The 19,099-nt window shown below is 45.2% G+C and overlaps 2 protein-coding genes across 2 annotated transcripts in view; one reads left to right on the top strand and one right to left on the bottom strand.

The window, feature by feature from the left end:
* The window catches only part of GEM (GTP binding protein overexpressed in skeletal muscle), a 344,355-nt gene that overhangs the window by 212,081 nt on the left and 113,175 nt on the right, over positions 1 to 19,099 (bottom strand). The window lies entirely within an intron of this gene.
* On the top strand, positions 1,711 to 10,782 carry ZNF706 (zinc finger protein 706). Its single transcript, XM_075272085.1, has 4 exons — positions 1,711 to 1,843; positions 6,319 to 6,455; positions 9,136 to 9,239; positions 10,538 to 10,782. The coding sequence occupies exons 2-3, from the start codon at positions 6,321 to 6,323 to the stop codon at positions 9,229 to 9,231; spliced, it is 231 nt and encodes a 76-aa protein (XP_075128186.1). The 5' UTR covers positions 1,711 to 1,843; positions 6,319 to 6,320; the 3' UTR covers positions 9,232 to 9,239; positions 10,538 to 10,782.

Here is a 19,099-nt window from a genome sequence, read left to right as displayed (position 1 = left end):
ACAAAGATGGAAAAAGTGATTTATTTAAAAAACGGCGGCATTGAGGACTGAACCAAAGGTAGGAGTGGAATAGCCTTTCTAAAAGCTAATGATGGAGCCCCTTCAAGGACAGATTTAGCAGGGTTTTTTTTGTTATTGAACCAAAGCCCAAAGTGTTTTTAGCAGAAGAGAGAACTATAAGAGCTTCCTTTACTTTCCCCATTCCTTTACAATCCTGCGTTGCGGACATGTTGCGCTTGTGTGACCATTCACTTCAAATATAAAAAAACAAGAAACTTGATAATCTTCAGTAGTTGATCCCTTTTTAATGGCTAACTAATAATGATGACAGATTACAACGTTTCGGAACTCTCGGCTCCTTTCTCAAGTAAATTTAAAACCATTTCTGAAGGATACCAGAATACCAAGATCGGAGTTATTTAAATACAATACCAAACAGGAGAACAATGGGGTGCCCCTAGTTGTCACATATAACCCCCACCTGGAGACGCTGAGAGGAATCACACACAAATTACATCCACTACTATAAAAAGACCACCGTCTAAAATCCATATTTCCAGACCCCCTTCTCCTGTGCTATAGACAGCCATCAAACCACAGGAATATGGTTGTCAGCAGCTCACTGTCACCTCCAACTAAGGGTGCATTCACACTACGTATACGGCAGCTTATTCTGAACGTAAAACACATTCAGAATCAGCGGCGTATAAAGCAGTTCCCATTCATTTCTATGGGAGCCGGCATACGAGCGCCCCCCATAGAAATGAATGGGCTGCTTCTTTCAGTACAAGCACTCCCACTGAAGTGAATGGAAAGTGCCGGCGTGTACGGCTCGGCATGAGCAGAGCTAGCCGTATACGCCGGCACTTCCCATTCACTTCAATGGGACTGCTCGTACTGAAAGAAGCAGCCCATTCATTTCTATGGGGAGCGCTCGTATGCCGGCTCCCATAGAAATGAATGGGAACTGCTTTATACGCCGCTGATTCTGAACGTGTTTTTTGATATTTCCTACCCACTGGCTAACATGGTACGAGAACAAACATTTTCCATTCACTTCCATTGAGACACCTGCAGATTGCAGTCCCTGCAGCCCATTGATCTTTCCTGGGTCTAATTCTATCTGGGGGGGGGGGTCATGATCTTCACTGGGTGTCACGTGGCTGCCACAGCTACCATCCCACCAATGGTGCCGCTGCATTCCTCCATGCTGTTATCCCAGGCCTGTACAACCCCTTTAATGGGCACGGCATGTTCTTGGAATCTCCTTGAGATCAGACGTCAGGCGCTGGCAGGTATGTGCAGGGATTGCTGCCACTTCCACACATGCACCTGCAGCCGCACACATGCAGCCAGCCTGTCCGCCATCACTATGTCAGTCCCTGGCCCAGGTCTGTATGAGGTAACCGTACCAGGGGGCAAGTGAGGACACTGGCGCTGAGGAGTCACATCTCCTACTGCGGCACCCCTGCTCGGCCCAATCAGCCCCAGACCCTCTGACGTCACTGCGGCGGCCGCCCATTGGTCCACACTATTGCAGACGCACTCCAGCCCCGCCTTCCTTCTTGTTCCCCTGGATACCAGCGTGGGCGATACGCAGGCGCAGATAAGGGCATTCCAATTGGTCTGTAAAGTCAGCAGCGCCTCTAGACCCGCCCCTTCTCTTGTTCCCCTGGATACGGCCGTGTGCAGCGGTCATGCGCAGAGTATCGCTTGTGCTCTAGGGGCGGAGCCTGTGCCAGCGCAGGTCCGGATACAGGCGGTTTTATCCTCCGCCTCCTTTCTTCACCGGTTGTAGTGCAGATCACCGACCTACCGGCCCGCCGGAGCCTTCCAGTCAGAGGTAAGTGTGCCTGAGGGATAGCCGTGACCTGGGCTGAAGCCTGTGCTATGGGGCGAGTAATGGAGAGAGGTGGAAGTCTTGTGTGAGCCGCCAGCATATGCTGGACATGGAGTTGCCATGCGCTGCTCGCTTCCTAGTCACACTAGACGGCTTCCAGCACTTTCTTCTATTGCCTATGCCTGGTATCCTCCTCCTCAGCCTAGGATATTACATGCTGGGCTTTAAAGGGTTAAAAATGTGCCCGACTGCAATGTAAGTAATACATCATAAGAAACTGACCAAATAAATCCCATGGCGGCCATGCTAGTCGATAAACGGCGGTTAATATTCGCTGGCGCGATCACGGGCGCGCTATTGACTAGTAACCGTTAATCCGTCTCCACGTTGATCGTGTCCAGATAATGTTATGTGACCCCTTAGTCCATAGAAAGCGACCAGCTGTTGTGAGACTACAACTCCCAGCATGCCCTGGCTATAGGAGCTTGCTGGGGGTTGTAGTTACATCACAGCTGGAGTTGAGTCCTTGACGTTAGTGAATGTATTCTATAGTAACTCTTGGGTACGTTCGCACCTGTAAACGGTTCCCATCTGGATCCATGTCCAATCCGAGCGATATAAGATGTAATATCTCATTGCTCGTGATCCGTCCCTTTAAGTATTCGGCCATTAGCACTAAGGCTTGGGTGGAAGAGATTGTTGAGCTTTTCCACCCTTGAGATTGTGAGTCACATGGTGTCCTGCATGCAGGCCTTGTTTACTCCGTGGCGATTGATCTGTCCAAAATAGTCACTTCTCACCAGATGGAACATTTTTTGGCACAATAACCCCATCTGTCTTGTCAAAATCTTGTGTGCTTTAGTTGCATAAGCTCCGGAGTTGTGTAATGTCAGAGCTCTGGTGTCTGTTTTGGAACCTAACTTTGTAAAGTGCATTGATACAATGTAACAATATGTTGTAAACAAAAGGGCAGTGATACAATATTTAGTAAACAAAAAGACATTGATACAATAAGCAAGGGAACAATGTAACAACCTGTGGTAACCAAAGGGGCATTGATACACTGTAATACCTAATAAGATAAGGGGCATTAATATAATGTTTGGCCTGGTTCACATCTGCGTTTGGGGAGTCCTTTTGGAGACCCCCTTGAACGGAAACCTATACGCGTTAAAAAAAGGTTAACTAAGAAACCACACGGACCCCACAGACTATAATGGAGTCCGTGTGGTTTCCGCACGAAGCATGCGGAGAGAAAAGTGCTGCTTGCAGTACTTTTCTCTCTGCATAATTTATGCGGAAACCACCAGGATCCTTTTATAGTCTATGGGGTCTGTGTGGTTTCTTAGCTAGCCGCTTTTTAATGTGTATGGGGGGAAGGAATACCAAATGCAGATGTGAACCAGGCCTAACATGTAGTGACCAACGGCGCGCTGATACTATGTAATGTTTAGTAACCAATGGGACAGTGACACAATGTAACCATATGTAGTAAACAAAGGGACACTGACACGATGTAACAACAAGTAGTAACTGAAGGGGCACTGATACGATGTAACAATGTCTCGGCTTTTTTCACATCTGCGCTGATGATTTTCTATGGCGGACACCGAAAAACATAAAGTGCCAAAACCTTGCACATCACATAAACCGCAATTGACGGACCGCGTTGACTGTAATCTGATTCGGTTCAGTTTCATTCACGGAGCTGCTTGTCGATCAGATCTGAGAATATGAATGTGGCCTTAGAAATGCAGTCACATAATTATTTAGGCTGGTTTCACCCATAAGTATATATTTGATGTAAAGGAGTGACCTGATGTAGGATTAAGGTTTACAAAAAACTGTCAATAACATTACGCCATCACAGTCTGTACCTATAATCTATAGTCTTAGGCAGGCAACATATGGCAGGTGGGGATTCAAACCCCCCCCCCCCCCATACATCAGCAGAACAAAGGGGCCCTTTGTTGATTTACCAGGCACATGCGGGTATGTCCGGTAATGTGGTTTATCCCCCTAAATGTATAGCAGGACCCCTGCCAATTGTAGCTATGTCTGGTGCAGCAACACTATGTATGCTGAAGTGGAGACTGCTATTGAATGGGGCTGAGCCATGGGAGGATCCACACCATTGAAACTACAAATGTATGGCAGAAACCCAAGACCAGACTTGTTCTAGATTACTCGCCAGACTTATCAAAATAGTCCGCGTGTATGTAGCATACAGTGGCTGAAGCCAAGTACACCAGTGGAGGGTCTGACATTATTGGCCACTGTTCAGACTACGATGTATCGGCACAGGTAAAGCGCAGTTCAGAGGATAAAATGGCATAGACTGGATACAATTGTAGCAAACGCTCACCTGGATTGTTACATATGTAACAAGGAAGGTCCAGGGGCAAAATGCTGGCTCAGTGGCTAGCACTGCAGCCTTGCAGCACTGGAGTCCTGGGTTCGTATCCCACCAGGAACATCATCTGCAAGGAGTTTGTATGTTCTCCCCGTGTTTGTGCGGATTTCCTCCCATTCTACAAAGACATACTGGTAGGGACATAAATGTACACTGTGATCCTTATATGGGGCTCACAATCTACATTAAAAAAAAAAAAAAAAAAGTCCGGTCCACCCATCACATCTCCATTTCAGAACTTATTTTATAATGAAACTTTCCATAAAACCAGAAACTCCTTTCACCCTGTGACACTGACCACATTATGCGCCTCACCCACTTCTATGGCCGCGTCTCATCTTACATAATGTACTTGTTATATAAGATTTCTCTCTCGTCTCCTCCATAGTCGTGGGAAATGTATAATTTGCTCATTGTTCACACCAGGGGTTTTGCCCGTGCGGGTTGCTGTGTGACGTTTTTTTTTCTAGAAGAGGCCGGTTCTGGAGCAGCTGGCGATTCCTGCGCACGTTACTGACGGGCTCAGCAGCTGCAGCCATTTGTGACATGTCTATGGAGGAAATGTGACAGCGCGTGAGCCAGTCTTTCCGGTTCTAGCCGTGTATTCTTCTAATAGCAGAGCTGCTTTCCTGTCACATTAGAACATGGTGGTGGTGGTGGTGGTGGGGGGGGGGGTTTCTGTTGCGTTTTTTGTGGGGTGTTTTGGTTTTTCTGATGGGTTTATTTAGTATTCTAAATATTGTTTGATATTGATTTGAATTATTTGTAATTATATTACACAATTATTGATATTATATCATTAGTAAAGAGGAGCGAGTACTGAATGGACGCAGCCGGCACGTAGGGGGTTAAGCGGCTGGCTGCTGGCAAAGTCTGTGTGCCGGCTGCTTCCATTCATTCCTATGGGTGCGTGCTATTCGAAATGGCCATTTCGAATAGTACTCGCTCATCTCTAATCATTAGATGTATAGCTAGTTACATACTTGGTGGCAGAGGTATCAGCCAGTAGTTTTTTTTTTGTGTTCCGTGAATTAGCAAAGCTTTACTGCTCCTGACTGACGTTGGCTTTCAGCCTTTTATGGAGTTGGAGTTGGTGCTTTGGTCCTCTGACTCCACAGCCCATGATGTAACATTTGGCTGGACATATCCCTACAACCAAGTAATTAATGTCCCAAAAATATTACGCTGGTATCCAACCCAGGCACATCTACATATGATCCGTTACATAAGAAAATTCTTTGCAAATCTGCTGCAGAATCCACATTACCAAGGCCTCGTTCTCAACAGCGTTTGTATTCCATCCGGTGGTCCCTCCAGAACGGAATATAGAACACAGCTGCAAGCACGGTGCCAGTAGTTCACCATCTACTTTCCTCACCGCATGATTCGTGCGGGCAGCGCATGGCAAGCAAACACCCCATTATAGTCTATGGGGTCCACGTGCTTTCACTGCACTCCGCTTGCAGTTGCGTTTGGTATTCCGTTCAGGGGATCCCAACCGGCTTTGCACCCTTAAGGCCGGGGCCCCATGTGGTGGAAATGCTGCGATTTTACATTCACTGTAAAGTGGATAGGATTCTAGCAAATCCCATCCGCACATTGCAGGAAATTGCGCACAGCAGAAATGCTGCGATTTCCGAAACAGTTGCGGTTTTGCAAATTTCAGTGTGTCAATTATACCTATGGAAAGACGGCGGTTTCCCTATCGGTATAATGGAGGCAGAGGATACTGTACTATTAATAGGGGTCTAATATCTAGAAGGTCATCCGGTCCAGTGTGGGCTTTGTTAACCCAGTCCCCTCTTAAAGCAGCGCAGTTCACTTACATAACAGGGACGTTGGTCAGAGCGGGTTCAGCCATATGTTCCCGTATATGTATTGTATCTCTAGAGCCGTCCCCTGTACCTTATCCATATGACAATAGCCTATAAATAGCATCTCTCCTATCTGTGTTTCAGTTTGGAAGTGAACAGGTGTCGCGGGGCGCCATCTACCTCCTTCTGTACACCTGCTACGTGGCGGCGAGTTCTCAGTTCAGGTGCAAGTAACGTGTTTAACATTGCAGATATGGCTCGAGGACATCAGAAGATCCAATCTCAACAGAAAAACGCAAAGAAGCAAGCAGAACAGAAGAAGAAACAAGGACACGATCAGAAAGCTGCCGCTAAAGCCGCTCTAGTATACACCTGTTCTGTGTGCCGGGTAATGCCATAATCCTAAGCTGTCATGTAGAACAGTAATATTCTGTAATAAAACCATCCCACGGCTGTAGGACAGGGAGGTCTGGTGAGTTGGGCTTTATCTCCTATGCTGTGTCCTCCGCCTGTCCGCAGGATAGCTGCGCTCTCTATACTTGTCATTACATCCTGCTTCCTCTTCCCGCTTTGTCACTGACCAGGTGTTCACACACTGACGTAATCCACTCCGCTATCTCTTGGGTTCCCTGGAAGGTTCATACAACATCTGTCCCAGTAGGGTTGTAAACTGGTTTATACCGCGCTCAGTCCATCGGACTTTGCAGTATTTGATGGCGAGCATAATGGCGTCGTGCATACCAGAACTTACGAAAGGCGGTACTCCTATCTAACAAAGTATGAATGTATCATTAGACTCTGCCATCATTTTACCGTGGTTAAGGGGCAGATTTATGGCAACCCCTCCCCACTGATCCTTAGGATCAAAAGTCTATAGCACTGACTGCACAGTCAGGGGACCAAGGGCGCTGCTGTGCAGGAAAAATACTATAAGGGAGGTGCGGCATTGAAAAAGGCCCCTTTATTTTCAGGAGCACCAGGGGTTCCAGAGGTCAGACCCACGCCCATCATAATATAATATTAAAGCATATTTAGCTTTCAGCTGTAAATCTAGGCCTTTACTTATAAGACGGTAAAAATCCCTTTACAGGTTTAAAGGGATAGGTTATTGTCCTCTGAATTGAGCAGTGGTTTCCCCTTGTGAATCGCTGCCTCCAATGCCAAGATATCGCTGTATTTGTCAATATGCATATAAGCTGTTTGGAGCAATGAGGGCGGTGTTGTGTATCTCTTTGGAGCACGTGCAGCAGAGATCATTTGCATATTGACAAAACCAGCGATATCGGCAATGGGGGGGCAGCGATTCACAAGGAGAAAATGGCGTATGAACTGTCTGCTTGTGGGCTGGGTTTATATGCTGGGTTTTGGTGACTGACTCCCTTTAAAGGGGTTGTCCAGAATAACGCTTTGGTTTTTTTGGTTTTCTTCTTTTTTTGGTTTTGTTTTTTCAAGGATGCAAGGAAAGATTAAAAAAAATATATATATCATACTTTCCGGCCCAGGGTGCTTTGGTGTCTCTCCGCATGGTTCAGTCCTGCTGCTCTGTGTCTTGTTCTGGTGGAAGCCCTTGCTGCAGTGGCTTAAGTAAAGAACCTGGGACGTTATTTGTATGTGTCACCTGTGATGTCCCAGTTCCTTTCCTTAGGTCATTGATTGGCCTTGGTGGTCATGTGGAGCAGCAGCACCGGACCGCAGTGGGAGATACTAGAGCAGGGGTAGGGAACCTTCGGCTCTCCAGCTTCTGTGAAACTACAACTCCCAGCATGCTCCATTCACTTCCATGGGAGTTCCAAAAACAGCAGAGCAAGTATGCATGCTGGGAGTTGTAGTTTTGCAGCAGCTGGAGAGCCGTACGTTCCCTACCCCAGTACTAGAGCATCAAGGACTGGTGACTGGGTTGGTTTTTTTTTTAAATTATTTATTTTTTTGCATTCTTCACTGTCCCCAGCCATTTAAAAAAAAATAAAAAAATGTTATCTTGAATAATAGAGATGAGCGAGTACTATCCCTTTTCGAATAGCACGCACCCATAGGAATGAATGGACGAGAGTTATGCAATCGGCGTGCCGGCCGCTTCCATTCATTCCTATGGGTGCGTGCTATTCGAAACGGGAGTTTCAAATAGTACTCGCTCATCTCTATTGGACAACCCTTTACATGAGCCTATTAGGATTTGTTGGCATTGGTATCAAAACTTCTCTATAAATGGAAGGCATTTTGCGGGTGTTAGCAGAGCCCAAAACTTAAGTCTCCTTAGAGTAGAAATGGCCCACAAAAACCAATCTCTTGTCCACAGGATAAGGCGATAAATGTGATTATACAAGAATGGCAGTGACCACCACTCCATTACCAAGCACAGCGCTGTACATGATATAGTGGCTGTGTTTGGTATTGCAATAAATCCATCTCCTTTCATTTGGGATGAGGCAAGAACCAATGGATGCAATGTCACTGGCCTGAGAGGAGGAAGTGGCCGTTGTCCAAGCTACGTGACCTCTTCAAACAGCTGGTCAGTGAGGGTGCCAGAAGTTTGACCTTTGGCAAACTATTATCCTTATCCTAAAGTCATAAATTTGGGAGTCCAGGAAAACTTCTTTAAGACCACGTTTTACATGCTATGGCTTCTTTGAGCCAGCACCACTCAGAAATGGCTGAATGTGGGTTTTTAACGGATTTGGCCTTTGTCGCGCTGAAACCTCTGTCTGTGCCAGTAGCCAAAGTCCAATGTGTGAGCACTTCAGTATATCAAAACCTACGACTTCAGCCGCAGTACAGGGATAGACCGTTCCATAAAATGTTCCCATTTTCCCAAATTCATGTCCGACACATTGTCATAGGGTTCCATATGACTATACATTATAAGATGTTTCATGACCTTATACAAGCCAGGCTGATCATACCAAGTGTCCCCCTAGTCATGGGCTACATATAGTATCCGCCTTCTGGACCTGTTATTCCACCGCTGCCTTAGATCAGTTTATGGACTTTGTGTGGACATCTGTCACTATTGTGAGTGAGGGGCCGGATACTTCACCTCTTAATACTGACGCTTCTTTATTTGTCAACAGACACAAATGCCAGATCCCAAAACCTTCAAGCAGCACTTTGAGAGCAAACATCCGAAGGTTCCCCTTCCCCCAGAGCTGGTCGGTGTGGAAGCCTAAAGTTAAAGGTAAGCTGTGACCCTACACATATAGTATCTCTGACACCGGACCCTATACATATATAGTAACTGACACAGGGCTGTACACATACAGTAAACTGACACATGACCCCACACACACACATAGTAACTCTATCACAGGTCACATCAGTACATAGAGAGGTGAAACTTGTGAGGTTATAATGGTCATTCTGTCTACACATGATATAGCTAAAGGCTGTGTCGTGCTGTAGGCTAATAATGGGTTAATGGGTTGTCTTCATACGACAACCCATTGATTGGGTCCTGATAAGCCGAATCTAAGTCTGAGTGGAGGGGGCGCTAAGAAGTAGTTGCTATTGTTCTGGCAAACCCAGAATGCCTACATAAGCCTGAATTGAAAGAGTTTGGGGTTTAGATATTTGGGCATGTCCTCAGGGTGTGCCATCAGATCAGTGAGAATGGATCATCAATATCCATATAATAGACAAAAGCGCCATGTGAGGTTATTTGGCTCAGTAATGTATGTAGTCTCTGGAATGACCAAAGTATGTGGTACTTTCGGTATAAATGGGGTTTCAAGCTAAAATAAGCTTACCCTTCTAGGCCTAGTTCACACGGGGCTAGGGATGGCGTATTTTGGTCCTGATTTTGATGTGGGAAGCCGCGTCAGAATAGGACCAAAATGCTCCTGCCGCGGCTTCCTGCTCCAGAGTGGGCCCATATGAATTGGCCTAGTCCGGAGGGTGGTTTCGCGAGGCAGACGCCACAGCTGGATCTGCCACGGAATCCGCCTGAAGAAAGGGCAGCTCGCTTTTTTTCCGTGAGTGGGAACAAACTGCTCACGGAAAAAGGACGCTAGCGGTCTCCATAGACCTCTATTGTGAGGGGGCGGATTCTGATGTGGATTCAGTGCCAAAATTCGCCCCCTCTTGCCCCATGTGAATGGGGCCTAAGGCCTCTTGCATATAAAGGGTTGAATCATCAGGCTCGCAGCTGTGTCACATGTAAGGCCTTGTTCACATGACATGGTCCGTGTCTCTAGATGCAAAATAAAACTGCGACCTGCCATTCCCTTGCGGTGGGATCTGTTATAAGGCGTACAGCCATAGTATGGGCATGTGCCAGTCTGTGCCGCCATATTCTGCATCGGTACCACAGGAACCCGTAATGCCAGTGTGCTGGGACCCTGCGGAGCACTGTATGACGATATGACCTACTCACCGGACATGGTGGACTTCATTATTTTTGGGATGTTGGGACTTGGAAATGTTTGCTGTACTGATGTAAGACAAAACATAAATCCAATTTTCTTTGTTTCTCTTTAGGGAATTCCTTCACTGTACCGACTGTTCTGGGGTGGTTTATCTGAAGGGGCGCTAGAGACCACCACGTTTTTATGCTGTCCCCTTCTCGGGGGTTCTTACAGAGACCTCTAAATGTACAGTTATTTACCAATTTGTAAATCTCCAAGCTGGGCAATTCTCAAATTTTTACAGTTGTAATTATATTGATTTGATGTCCATAATGTGTATAATTTGTTCAATAAAAGTAGTACCTTGATTTTACAACGGGCTCTGTAATGTCGCCTGTAACCGGGGAACATCTCTGGGTGCAGGGCGAGAGGGGGCCACTAATCCAGGTATAAATACTATATATAGGACTCTTCTTATGTCTTACATTATGTTGGGTAACAACCACTAATAAAAAATATAATAATGATGTGTGGTGGCCACTAGGTGTCTCCCTTCTGTCTAACATGCTGCCTAATATCAGGAAATCAGTCTGGAGCAGCAGATACACCAAGATGGATTAAGGCTTCTTACACCAAGTTGTTGTTTTTTTTTTTTTCTTTTTCTTTTTTTTTGTGTGTGTTCTACAATAACTTCACATTCACATCCAGCCATGTTTTGGCTGGATTTCCTATAGTTATCTATGCTGCTAACGGTCTCATCCACCCAGCGACATACCATCCCTTATCATAATCTGTGTGGGGCAGTATTTTACCAAGTAAATACATTAGTGTTCATCTGAAATTTGGCAGAGGAAGAAGTCCTGCCCTGACTGTTGTTCTTGTCCTCTAACAGATGAGAACAATGGACAGGTGATGCTGGTGTAAACGGGCAGAAATAATAATCTACCACAACTCCCAACGCTACTTTTGCTTCCATGGATGTTGCATTGGAGGTGCAAAAAAATGCCAACATGGGGATAAGTCGCAAACCCTGAGGTTGAAGCTAAGGCCGCATGTGGCATCCCACAGCAAAAAAAGCATTGCGGGAAAAACTTTGCAGATCTTCCCGCTACGCTTTAAACAAAGTTTGCAGAAGTTCCAATTATACCTATAGGGAAACCACCAGCATTTTCGTAGGTATAAATGACATGCTGCGATTTCCCAAACAGCAAAGAAAATCGTGGCGTTTCTGCAGCGCAGTTTTTACCATAAAGTGGCCATGGGATTCTCTAGAGTCCTATCCACTTTGCCCTGACTGTAAAACGCCCATTTATTAGAGATGAGCGAACACTATTCGGAACAGCCGTTCCGAATAACACACTCCCATAGAAATGAATGGACGTAGCCGGCACACGGGGGGTTAAGTGACCGGCCGCCGGCAAAGTCTGCGTGCCAGGTGCTTCCATTCATTTCTATGGGAGCGTGCTATTCAGAACGGCTGTTCCGAATAGTGTTCGCTCATCTCTACCATTTATACCACGTGGGGTCCGGCCTAAAACTGTTATACAATTGGGGTTTTTAGGGTGTCGTGTGAATAAGCCCTAAGTCTACGTTCACTTTTCTTCCTTTGCTGGATTCAATTTAAAAATGACAGATCCCATAATAGTCAGTGGTGTTCACCACTAGTGTGAACGTCGCCTAAGGATCCATTCACACGGAGTAAAATGGCGCGACTCCGCGCAAAATTTACACGGGATCCACACGGGATTGGTGCCAGAATCCGCACGGTAAACAAGCCGCCCAATAAAGTTCTATGGGGAGGCTTTTTTACCATGCGATTCTGGCACCAATCATGTGCAGAGTTGCGCCAGAATCGGTGCCATTTTACTCCTTGTGAATGGACCCTAAGTGTGTGCTGCGTGTTACACAGTGTTAGTAAATCTGACAAAACTCTTTCATTTTAATGTGTTTTTGACCAGCGGTTTCATTTTGCACCATTTTAAAAGTTTTATTTCAAGAACAAAACTGGTGAAAATCGCCATACGGAGAACTTGGTGAAAATCACCGTACAGAGAACTTGGTGCATTTTGCTAAAGGCAAAAACAAACCTGTGGCGTATATCGGATGAGTTTTTACCACCGAAACCACTTTGCAAAGACTTTTTCGCAAGGTTTTTCAGATCCGTACATCTTTTGTACGTTGCATTACAAGAAGCTTGAACACCGAGGAACTGAATTCACTTTTGTAGTTGGCGAAGCGGGACTGGAAAAACCCTATTGCCATGGCAACTAGAAAATTTTTGCCGGCGAGCAGGTATAATTGCCAGCCCTGCGTGCGTGCGTTTGGGGGTAGGTAGATTACACCCGCTGCCTTATGCCTGGAGCCATACTGGCACTGACATCATCCTGCTCCATCTGTCCCGCCTGAGACCGCTGGGCAGATGAGAGGATACGCCAATGGTCCGATAATGAGAGACCCCGACTGTGCTCGGTTTCATCCCGCATTGATGTGTTAGCGATCAATACAGGAAGCTTCATGCGGCCTCTTCATACAGCCATCGTGACTGCCAACAGCAGGTGTAGAGTTCGGTTTTGGGCACAAGCCGAGAACTACTTGGGTATTGGCAGATGGGGCTGCTCCGTGGTATAGCTGTATGGCTGGCACTCTGCCCACATAGACATGTAAGCCGTGTATTACACTTGTCTACTGACGTCTGGCTAATCTGAATTCTGACTAATATTACATCTGGAGATGGAGTATGGTGGGTTGTCAGGACAGGCCGGCCATGTCTGGTTGTTAGGAGCTCTCATCCTAGTAACCAGATTTCTTCATGGTACTAAGTCTCTTGCGGTCCGGCATTGACAGTTTGGCTATGTTGAAATTTTTTTAAAGTCCATTTTGCTTGGGTTTGTATTGCCAACATTGAACCGTGAAGCTTGGTCCAGCCTGAACAGTATGGTGGGACAGGGGCTCCGAGCTGTATAGGATTGAAGTTCTGACCATGAGGCCTCCATACTTGAACCTGAATTCAACCACTAAAGGAGATCTGGTCCCAGTCCGTAGCAGTCCAGGTTTCTTGTTCTTTAGAGATGAGCGAGTACTGTTGGGATCAGCCGATCCGAACAGCACGCTCGCATAGAAATGAATGGACGTAGCCGGCACGCGGGGGGTTAAGCGGCCGGCGTCAAAGTGGAAGTACCAGGTGCATCCATTCATTTCTATGGAGCGTGCTGTTTGGATCGGCTGATCCGAACAGTTCTTGCTCATCTCTATTGTTCATGGCATCATTGCAAATAAAGGCAATGATGGCTGTCAGTCAGTTTAGGATACACACTGGACACCGTAACACCAAATTTCCTTCTGCTAAGCATCTGCATACAGTCTAGGCAGAGACATGGGTGGGATAAGAAGAAGGCGCCACTTGTGTCAGGATGAAGGAAGTGCGGCTCATGCTTGACGGCGGAGTAACCAAACCTCTTTACTGGCGGTCTGTTTGCCTTGTGTATTCTCTCACATAACCATTCCTCCTAACAGCTAGATCTGAACAGTGCAGACGGAGGGCATATCGTTAAAATGTCAAAAGATGCACCCCCTTCTCAAAGTCTATACATTGGGCAAAATGTCCTCGAGTGTATTGAAGAAGTATGACTAGCAGTCAACTATCTTTCACCATTAGGTACACTACCCAAAAGTAGACCATCTACTAAGTAGAATATCTATACTCTATTACATCTATAATATGCTAAAACTCTAGGGTAATAGATGAGGACACAGATAGTCTCTGTCCAGTCTTCCAGGCCTGTGTTCGATCTGCTCTAGTAGATTTCTCCACGTCATGAATGGTAGATGACGCACTGACAGAGATGTTTCTGCTCTTATCCTCTGAGTCAGAGCCCTGTTCTGCCAATACTGCTAAGTCATTATGGAGATTCATGAGTCCTATTGTACGTATATAACCTTCATTATCACAAGTGGCGTAGACACAATCAGGGGATTGCTGCATGTCTGGCTGCTCTGACGTCACCACCATCATCTGATGTTTATCAGACAAGGTTTAGTATATTCCTCCTGACCACCCCATACATGACTTGGTGGATTATACCTGTGTTTATGGGTATAGGGTAGTAAGCTGCTGCCAGATGTTTCCATTAGCAGCTTACACTAGGTTCCTCACACTAGTGCTGACTCTCCGTCATTTGGGTCTGTTGGGGCATCCGAACAATAGAGAGGTCGCTTGCTAAAACAGTGGTTACACACAGAACCTGGTGGACACCATTGATTATAATGGGCTTACTCGGGTGTCTGTAATTCTTATAACTGAAACCAGCAGAGGAAAAAAAGTTCTCCACACTGGACTTTTTCCTCCACTAATTTTCGACGGACTCTGTGATTGAATCTCCAGCGGAGAACCTGATGCAGATGTGAACCTAGATTTATCTTTTCTGAGAACAAAAGGATCAGGAGTGCCGAAATTCAACATCCCCAATATCCAGTTGTCCAGGATAAACCGTTTTTAGCAAAGGCAAGGGAAGGTAAAATAAAAATAAAAAAAAAATCCATACTCTCCTGTCCGAGGTATCTCCTACTGCGGTTGGTCCTGCTGCTCCCAGTGGATGTCCTTGCTGCACTTGACTGTTGAGGCCAATCAGCAGCCTAAGCAAAGGATCCAGGATATCCCATACTCTTTCTTCGGCCTCAGCGGTCACGTTTGGCCAGGACTTCTTCTGGAACAAGACCCTGGGAGACGCAGGACCAGACTGTGGTGGGAGACACCAGAGCATTGGGAATAGGTGAGTATGTTTTTTTTTTTTTTTTCTCCTCCTTCCCTGTCCTCCTTGTCAAAAACTGGTTTATCCTGGACAACCCCTTCAATGGTGAGCCAGTCCTGCTGATAGTCATCTATTGTGTATAGCCGGTTTCAACCCAGAGAGCTCTAGGGCCACTTCACATGGCGTAAGCGCTCGGCTCATTCCGAGCCGTACACGTGAGCGCTTCTAAACACTTCCCATTCACTTCAATGGGAGCGTGCGTAATGCCAGCTTTACGAGCGCTCCCATTGAAGTGAATGGGAAGTGTTTAGAAGCGCTCACTTGTACGGGTCTAAATGAGCCGAGCGCTTACGCCGTGTGAAAGGGCCCTTAAAGGGACATGATTTTTTTTTTTTTACTTATTTTATTGTCTGAAAGACCATCCCCTCAATAGTAATAGTTATCTCCTCGTGGTGTTTTTCATTATCCTGCTTTCGCCCTCTTCTATAAGTCACAATGTGACCTTTTTCCTAGCATGGGTTACTGTGTAAAAAGCAAGTCCTTCTCTGCTCCCGGCTGATAACTACTATGTGACCTCAGATTCATCCTCAAGTTCCACCCCCTATTCTTCTGCCCTTTTCTTCCTATAGTCCCCTCTCTCTCACAGTCGGGTCACTGTGTCCCCCATGACCTTCCCCAGTGTTATCAATAACAGTTGAATATGCAAATCTGACTTCCATGATGTAATTAGGATGCCAGTTCCTCAAGTATGTACACCAACAGAGGGCGCTGACAGGTGCAGCTTCCAGGGCCTTTGGTGACATTATCCTTTCCTTTTACATGTCCGTTATTTGGTTGACACAAAAATCCAGGGTTCCTGTCCTTTTGTTATGGTCCATGTGAGAGCCAGAAAAACAAACAAGTGATGGACCGCATTGACTATAACAGGGTCTGTTGGGTGCAGTGTGCAGGACCTTTTAGCCCAAGAATCTCAGGCAGACATTGCAACGGGGTCTTCTGAGACGGATATTAACGGACCCTTAATTTGTAAGCATGAATAAGAGACAATCTTGGAAATACCATACATAACCTGTAGACAACGGTGGCGCTGTCTGCCGAACAAATCTGTTTTTATCCGACCCCTTTAATATTTCCATTTTAATTAGAAGAAACTTAGGAAACCTCCGCGCTTATTGAATGTCATTTTACAGTGCTGTGGAGTCCCAGCCAAAATCTCCCTAAATCTAATGCACCGCCATCTCCCATGAGCAGCGACGACCTATCTAAGTGCTGCTCATCTAAGCGTAATATCTCCAAAAAATCCTTATTAATTTTGCTTTGTAACTGTCTCTTCGGCAGAGCGGGGCCAGCGTGCACATTCTAGAAGCTTCCCACAACGGCGAATGGTGATTGCACATGATGAACCTCAATTTGCATTAATGTGCCAAATCTAATGTCAGATGTTTGATTATCTGGATGTCGGCGCCGCCTGATAATTATGGAGGATCCTGCAATTAGAAAAGCTCATTTCTGGGGAGTTTTTTCTGCAAAGCGGTCGCCTTCATTTACATATAGTGAGAATGAGAGCGCTAATGTTCTAGCTTTATACATTATCACTAAGCCCAAAGCCAGATGCACTACACACGCCGACATCTCGTCTCCTCTCCAGAAAAAGAAAAATGACTTCCTAACACATTTCTCTTTAAATAACTCTCACAAATACATCACTTTGTACAGCTCGCATCTATTCACACCTTTTATTATCATTTTGCTGACACAGAGCGCCAAATCCCCTGCATAGACAGATTGGAACGATTCCCATAAATCCATAGAGCAGGAAAGGAAAGCAAACCATGTGATATAGTTTATATAGAGGTGGGCGGCCGACTTGTACTGAGCCGGGATCGACCCGAATATTTCAAATTGTTAGTTTTTTATGAAAATGAACAAATGGAGATTACTGAAGTGGCCGCAGCATTATACCGAGGGGTAGGTGAAAAAACAGTCATATTCACTTTCACTTAACTTTTTGGGGTCTCCTTGCATCATCCGGGGCTCTCTTGGTGACATCATGAGCCTCAATGTGCCCATATGATAGATAGATAGATAGATAGATAGATAGATAGATAGATAGATAGATAGATAGATAGATAGCAAGGTTAGATAGATAGATAGATAGATAGATAGATAGATAGATAGATAGATAGAACAGATAGCGAGGATAGATAGATAGATAGAACAGATAGCGAGGATAGATAGATAGATAGATAGATAGATAGATAGATAGATAAGAGCGATGATAGGAGATAGATAGATAGATAGATAGATAGATAGATAGATAGATATGATGATAGATGATATATAGATGGACAGGTAGATGATAGATAGATAGATAGATAGATAGATAGATAGATAGATAGATAGGAGATAGATAGATAAGAGTGATGATAGATAGGAGATAGATAGATAGATAGATAGATAGATAGATAGATAGATAGATAGATAAGAGCGATGATAGGAGATAGATAGATAGATAGATAGATAGATAGATAGATAGATAGATATGATGATAGATGATATATAGATGGACAGGTAGATGATAGATAGATAGATAGATAGATAGATAGATAGGAGATAGATAGATAGATAGATAGATAGATAGGAGATAGATAGATAGATAGATAGATAGATAGATAGATAGATGATAGATAGATAGATAGATAGATAGATAGATAGATAGATAGATAGATAGATAGTTATGACAACTTCCCACTGTCTCGGATCCAGCAGGGTAATCCTATTTCGGGAGCTGGCCTGCTTTCCCTGGACTTCTGCTGAGGAAAGGTCCATCGTGTTTCCTCTATGTCCGCTCCACCGCTGTGGGGTTCGGGTGAACGCTTGTAGTACCCCCAGATCGGCACTAATATTAATTATAGGGGTTTGAATATATTTAGGTGATCTGATATTAATATAAGGGTCTTGATTCTAAGATTATTGTCGGGGGGTGGGGGGTGGGGGTGGGGGTGTCTCATTATACTTTGACCACACTTCTTGGAAAGGTCAGTCCCACTTCCCACTTTTTCCCCAGATGTCTGTGTTAGTCTATGCCCCTGGGGTTCATGGTGTTCCCCCTTTATGATTTTCTCTCCATAGGAGACAGGAGCCCTGAACATCTGACCAGTTTGCCACCTCCTAAAGCCAACCCTAGTCCAGTATCTAAATACCTTAGCCACAGCAGACTAGTTAGCTTTCTGCTCACCCGCAGCGCCCAACATGTCTCACTAGCCTAGATACGTCCCTGAATATACTGTATACTGTACTTGTATGTTATTAAATAAAATTCTTTTTGTTCCTTTACTTTATATGTCACTAGATGGCAGTAATCACTGGAAGGACCATTTATATCACCTCTGTATAATGGAATCAGCCCAGCCCTCCACACAACTCCTAGGATGAGATCCCGAAACATAATCATGACCTATGGCCAAACTCCTCCACCTGCTTTACAATGACTTGTCTCTCTGTATCTATGCGGTATAGTGAGCCAGAGAATCCCAGGTTATCAGACTGCTATAAATCAACCTAGGGGCAGTCTGGAAGTGGTAGGGGTTGTCTGGTTTGGAAATATTAGGGAATTTCAAATTACTAGAAGGGTACCCAATACCCATTCAAGACCCTTGTCTATAATCCAGAAAAGAGCATCCATACGTTACATGGACATTGCATTCATTTCAATGTGTATTATAATGTGTAATGTTTCATTTCTCCTTTGGTGGCGCTGTGTGGGGAACTGAGCACATGGCGCTGATATCAGAGGATCCGAACGGCAGAACACTGTGACTGCAGATTGTCGATAAGCAAAAAAGTCAATGGTACCGCACACTCTAAAATTATATGTGGTGCTAGCGAAAAAAAGGTCCTTCGACCCAAATATACTAGTGAAAATAGATTTTGCTGCACACACTGTT

The sequence above is a fragment of the Leptodactylus fuscus genome, chromosome 4 (genome assembly GCF_031893055.1).
Source record: "Leptodactylus fuscus isolate aLepFus1 chromosome 4, aLepFus1.hap2, whole genome shotgun sequence".
Lineage (NCBI taxonomy): Eukaryota > Metazoa > Chordata > Amphibia > Anura > Leptodactylidae > Leptodactylus > Leptodactylus fuscus.
This window is presented reverse-complemented; position numbering and strand designations above follow the sequence as displayed.

What these genes read in the sequence shown, in the direction of transcription:
- ZNF706 (XM_075272085.1), top strand. Translation starts at nt 6,321, where the DNA reads ATGGCTCGAGGACATCAGAAGATCCAATCTCAACAGAAAAACGCAAAG. An exon ending in ACACCTGTTCTGTGTGCCGG is followed by an intron (nt 6,456 to 9,135) that starts GTAATGCCATAA and finishes ATTTGTCAACAG; the next exon opens with ACACAAATGCCAGATCCCAA.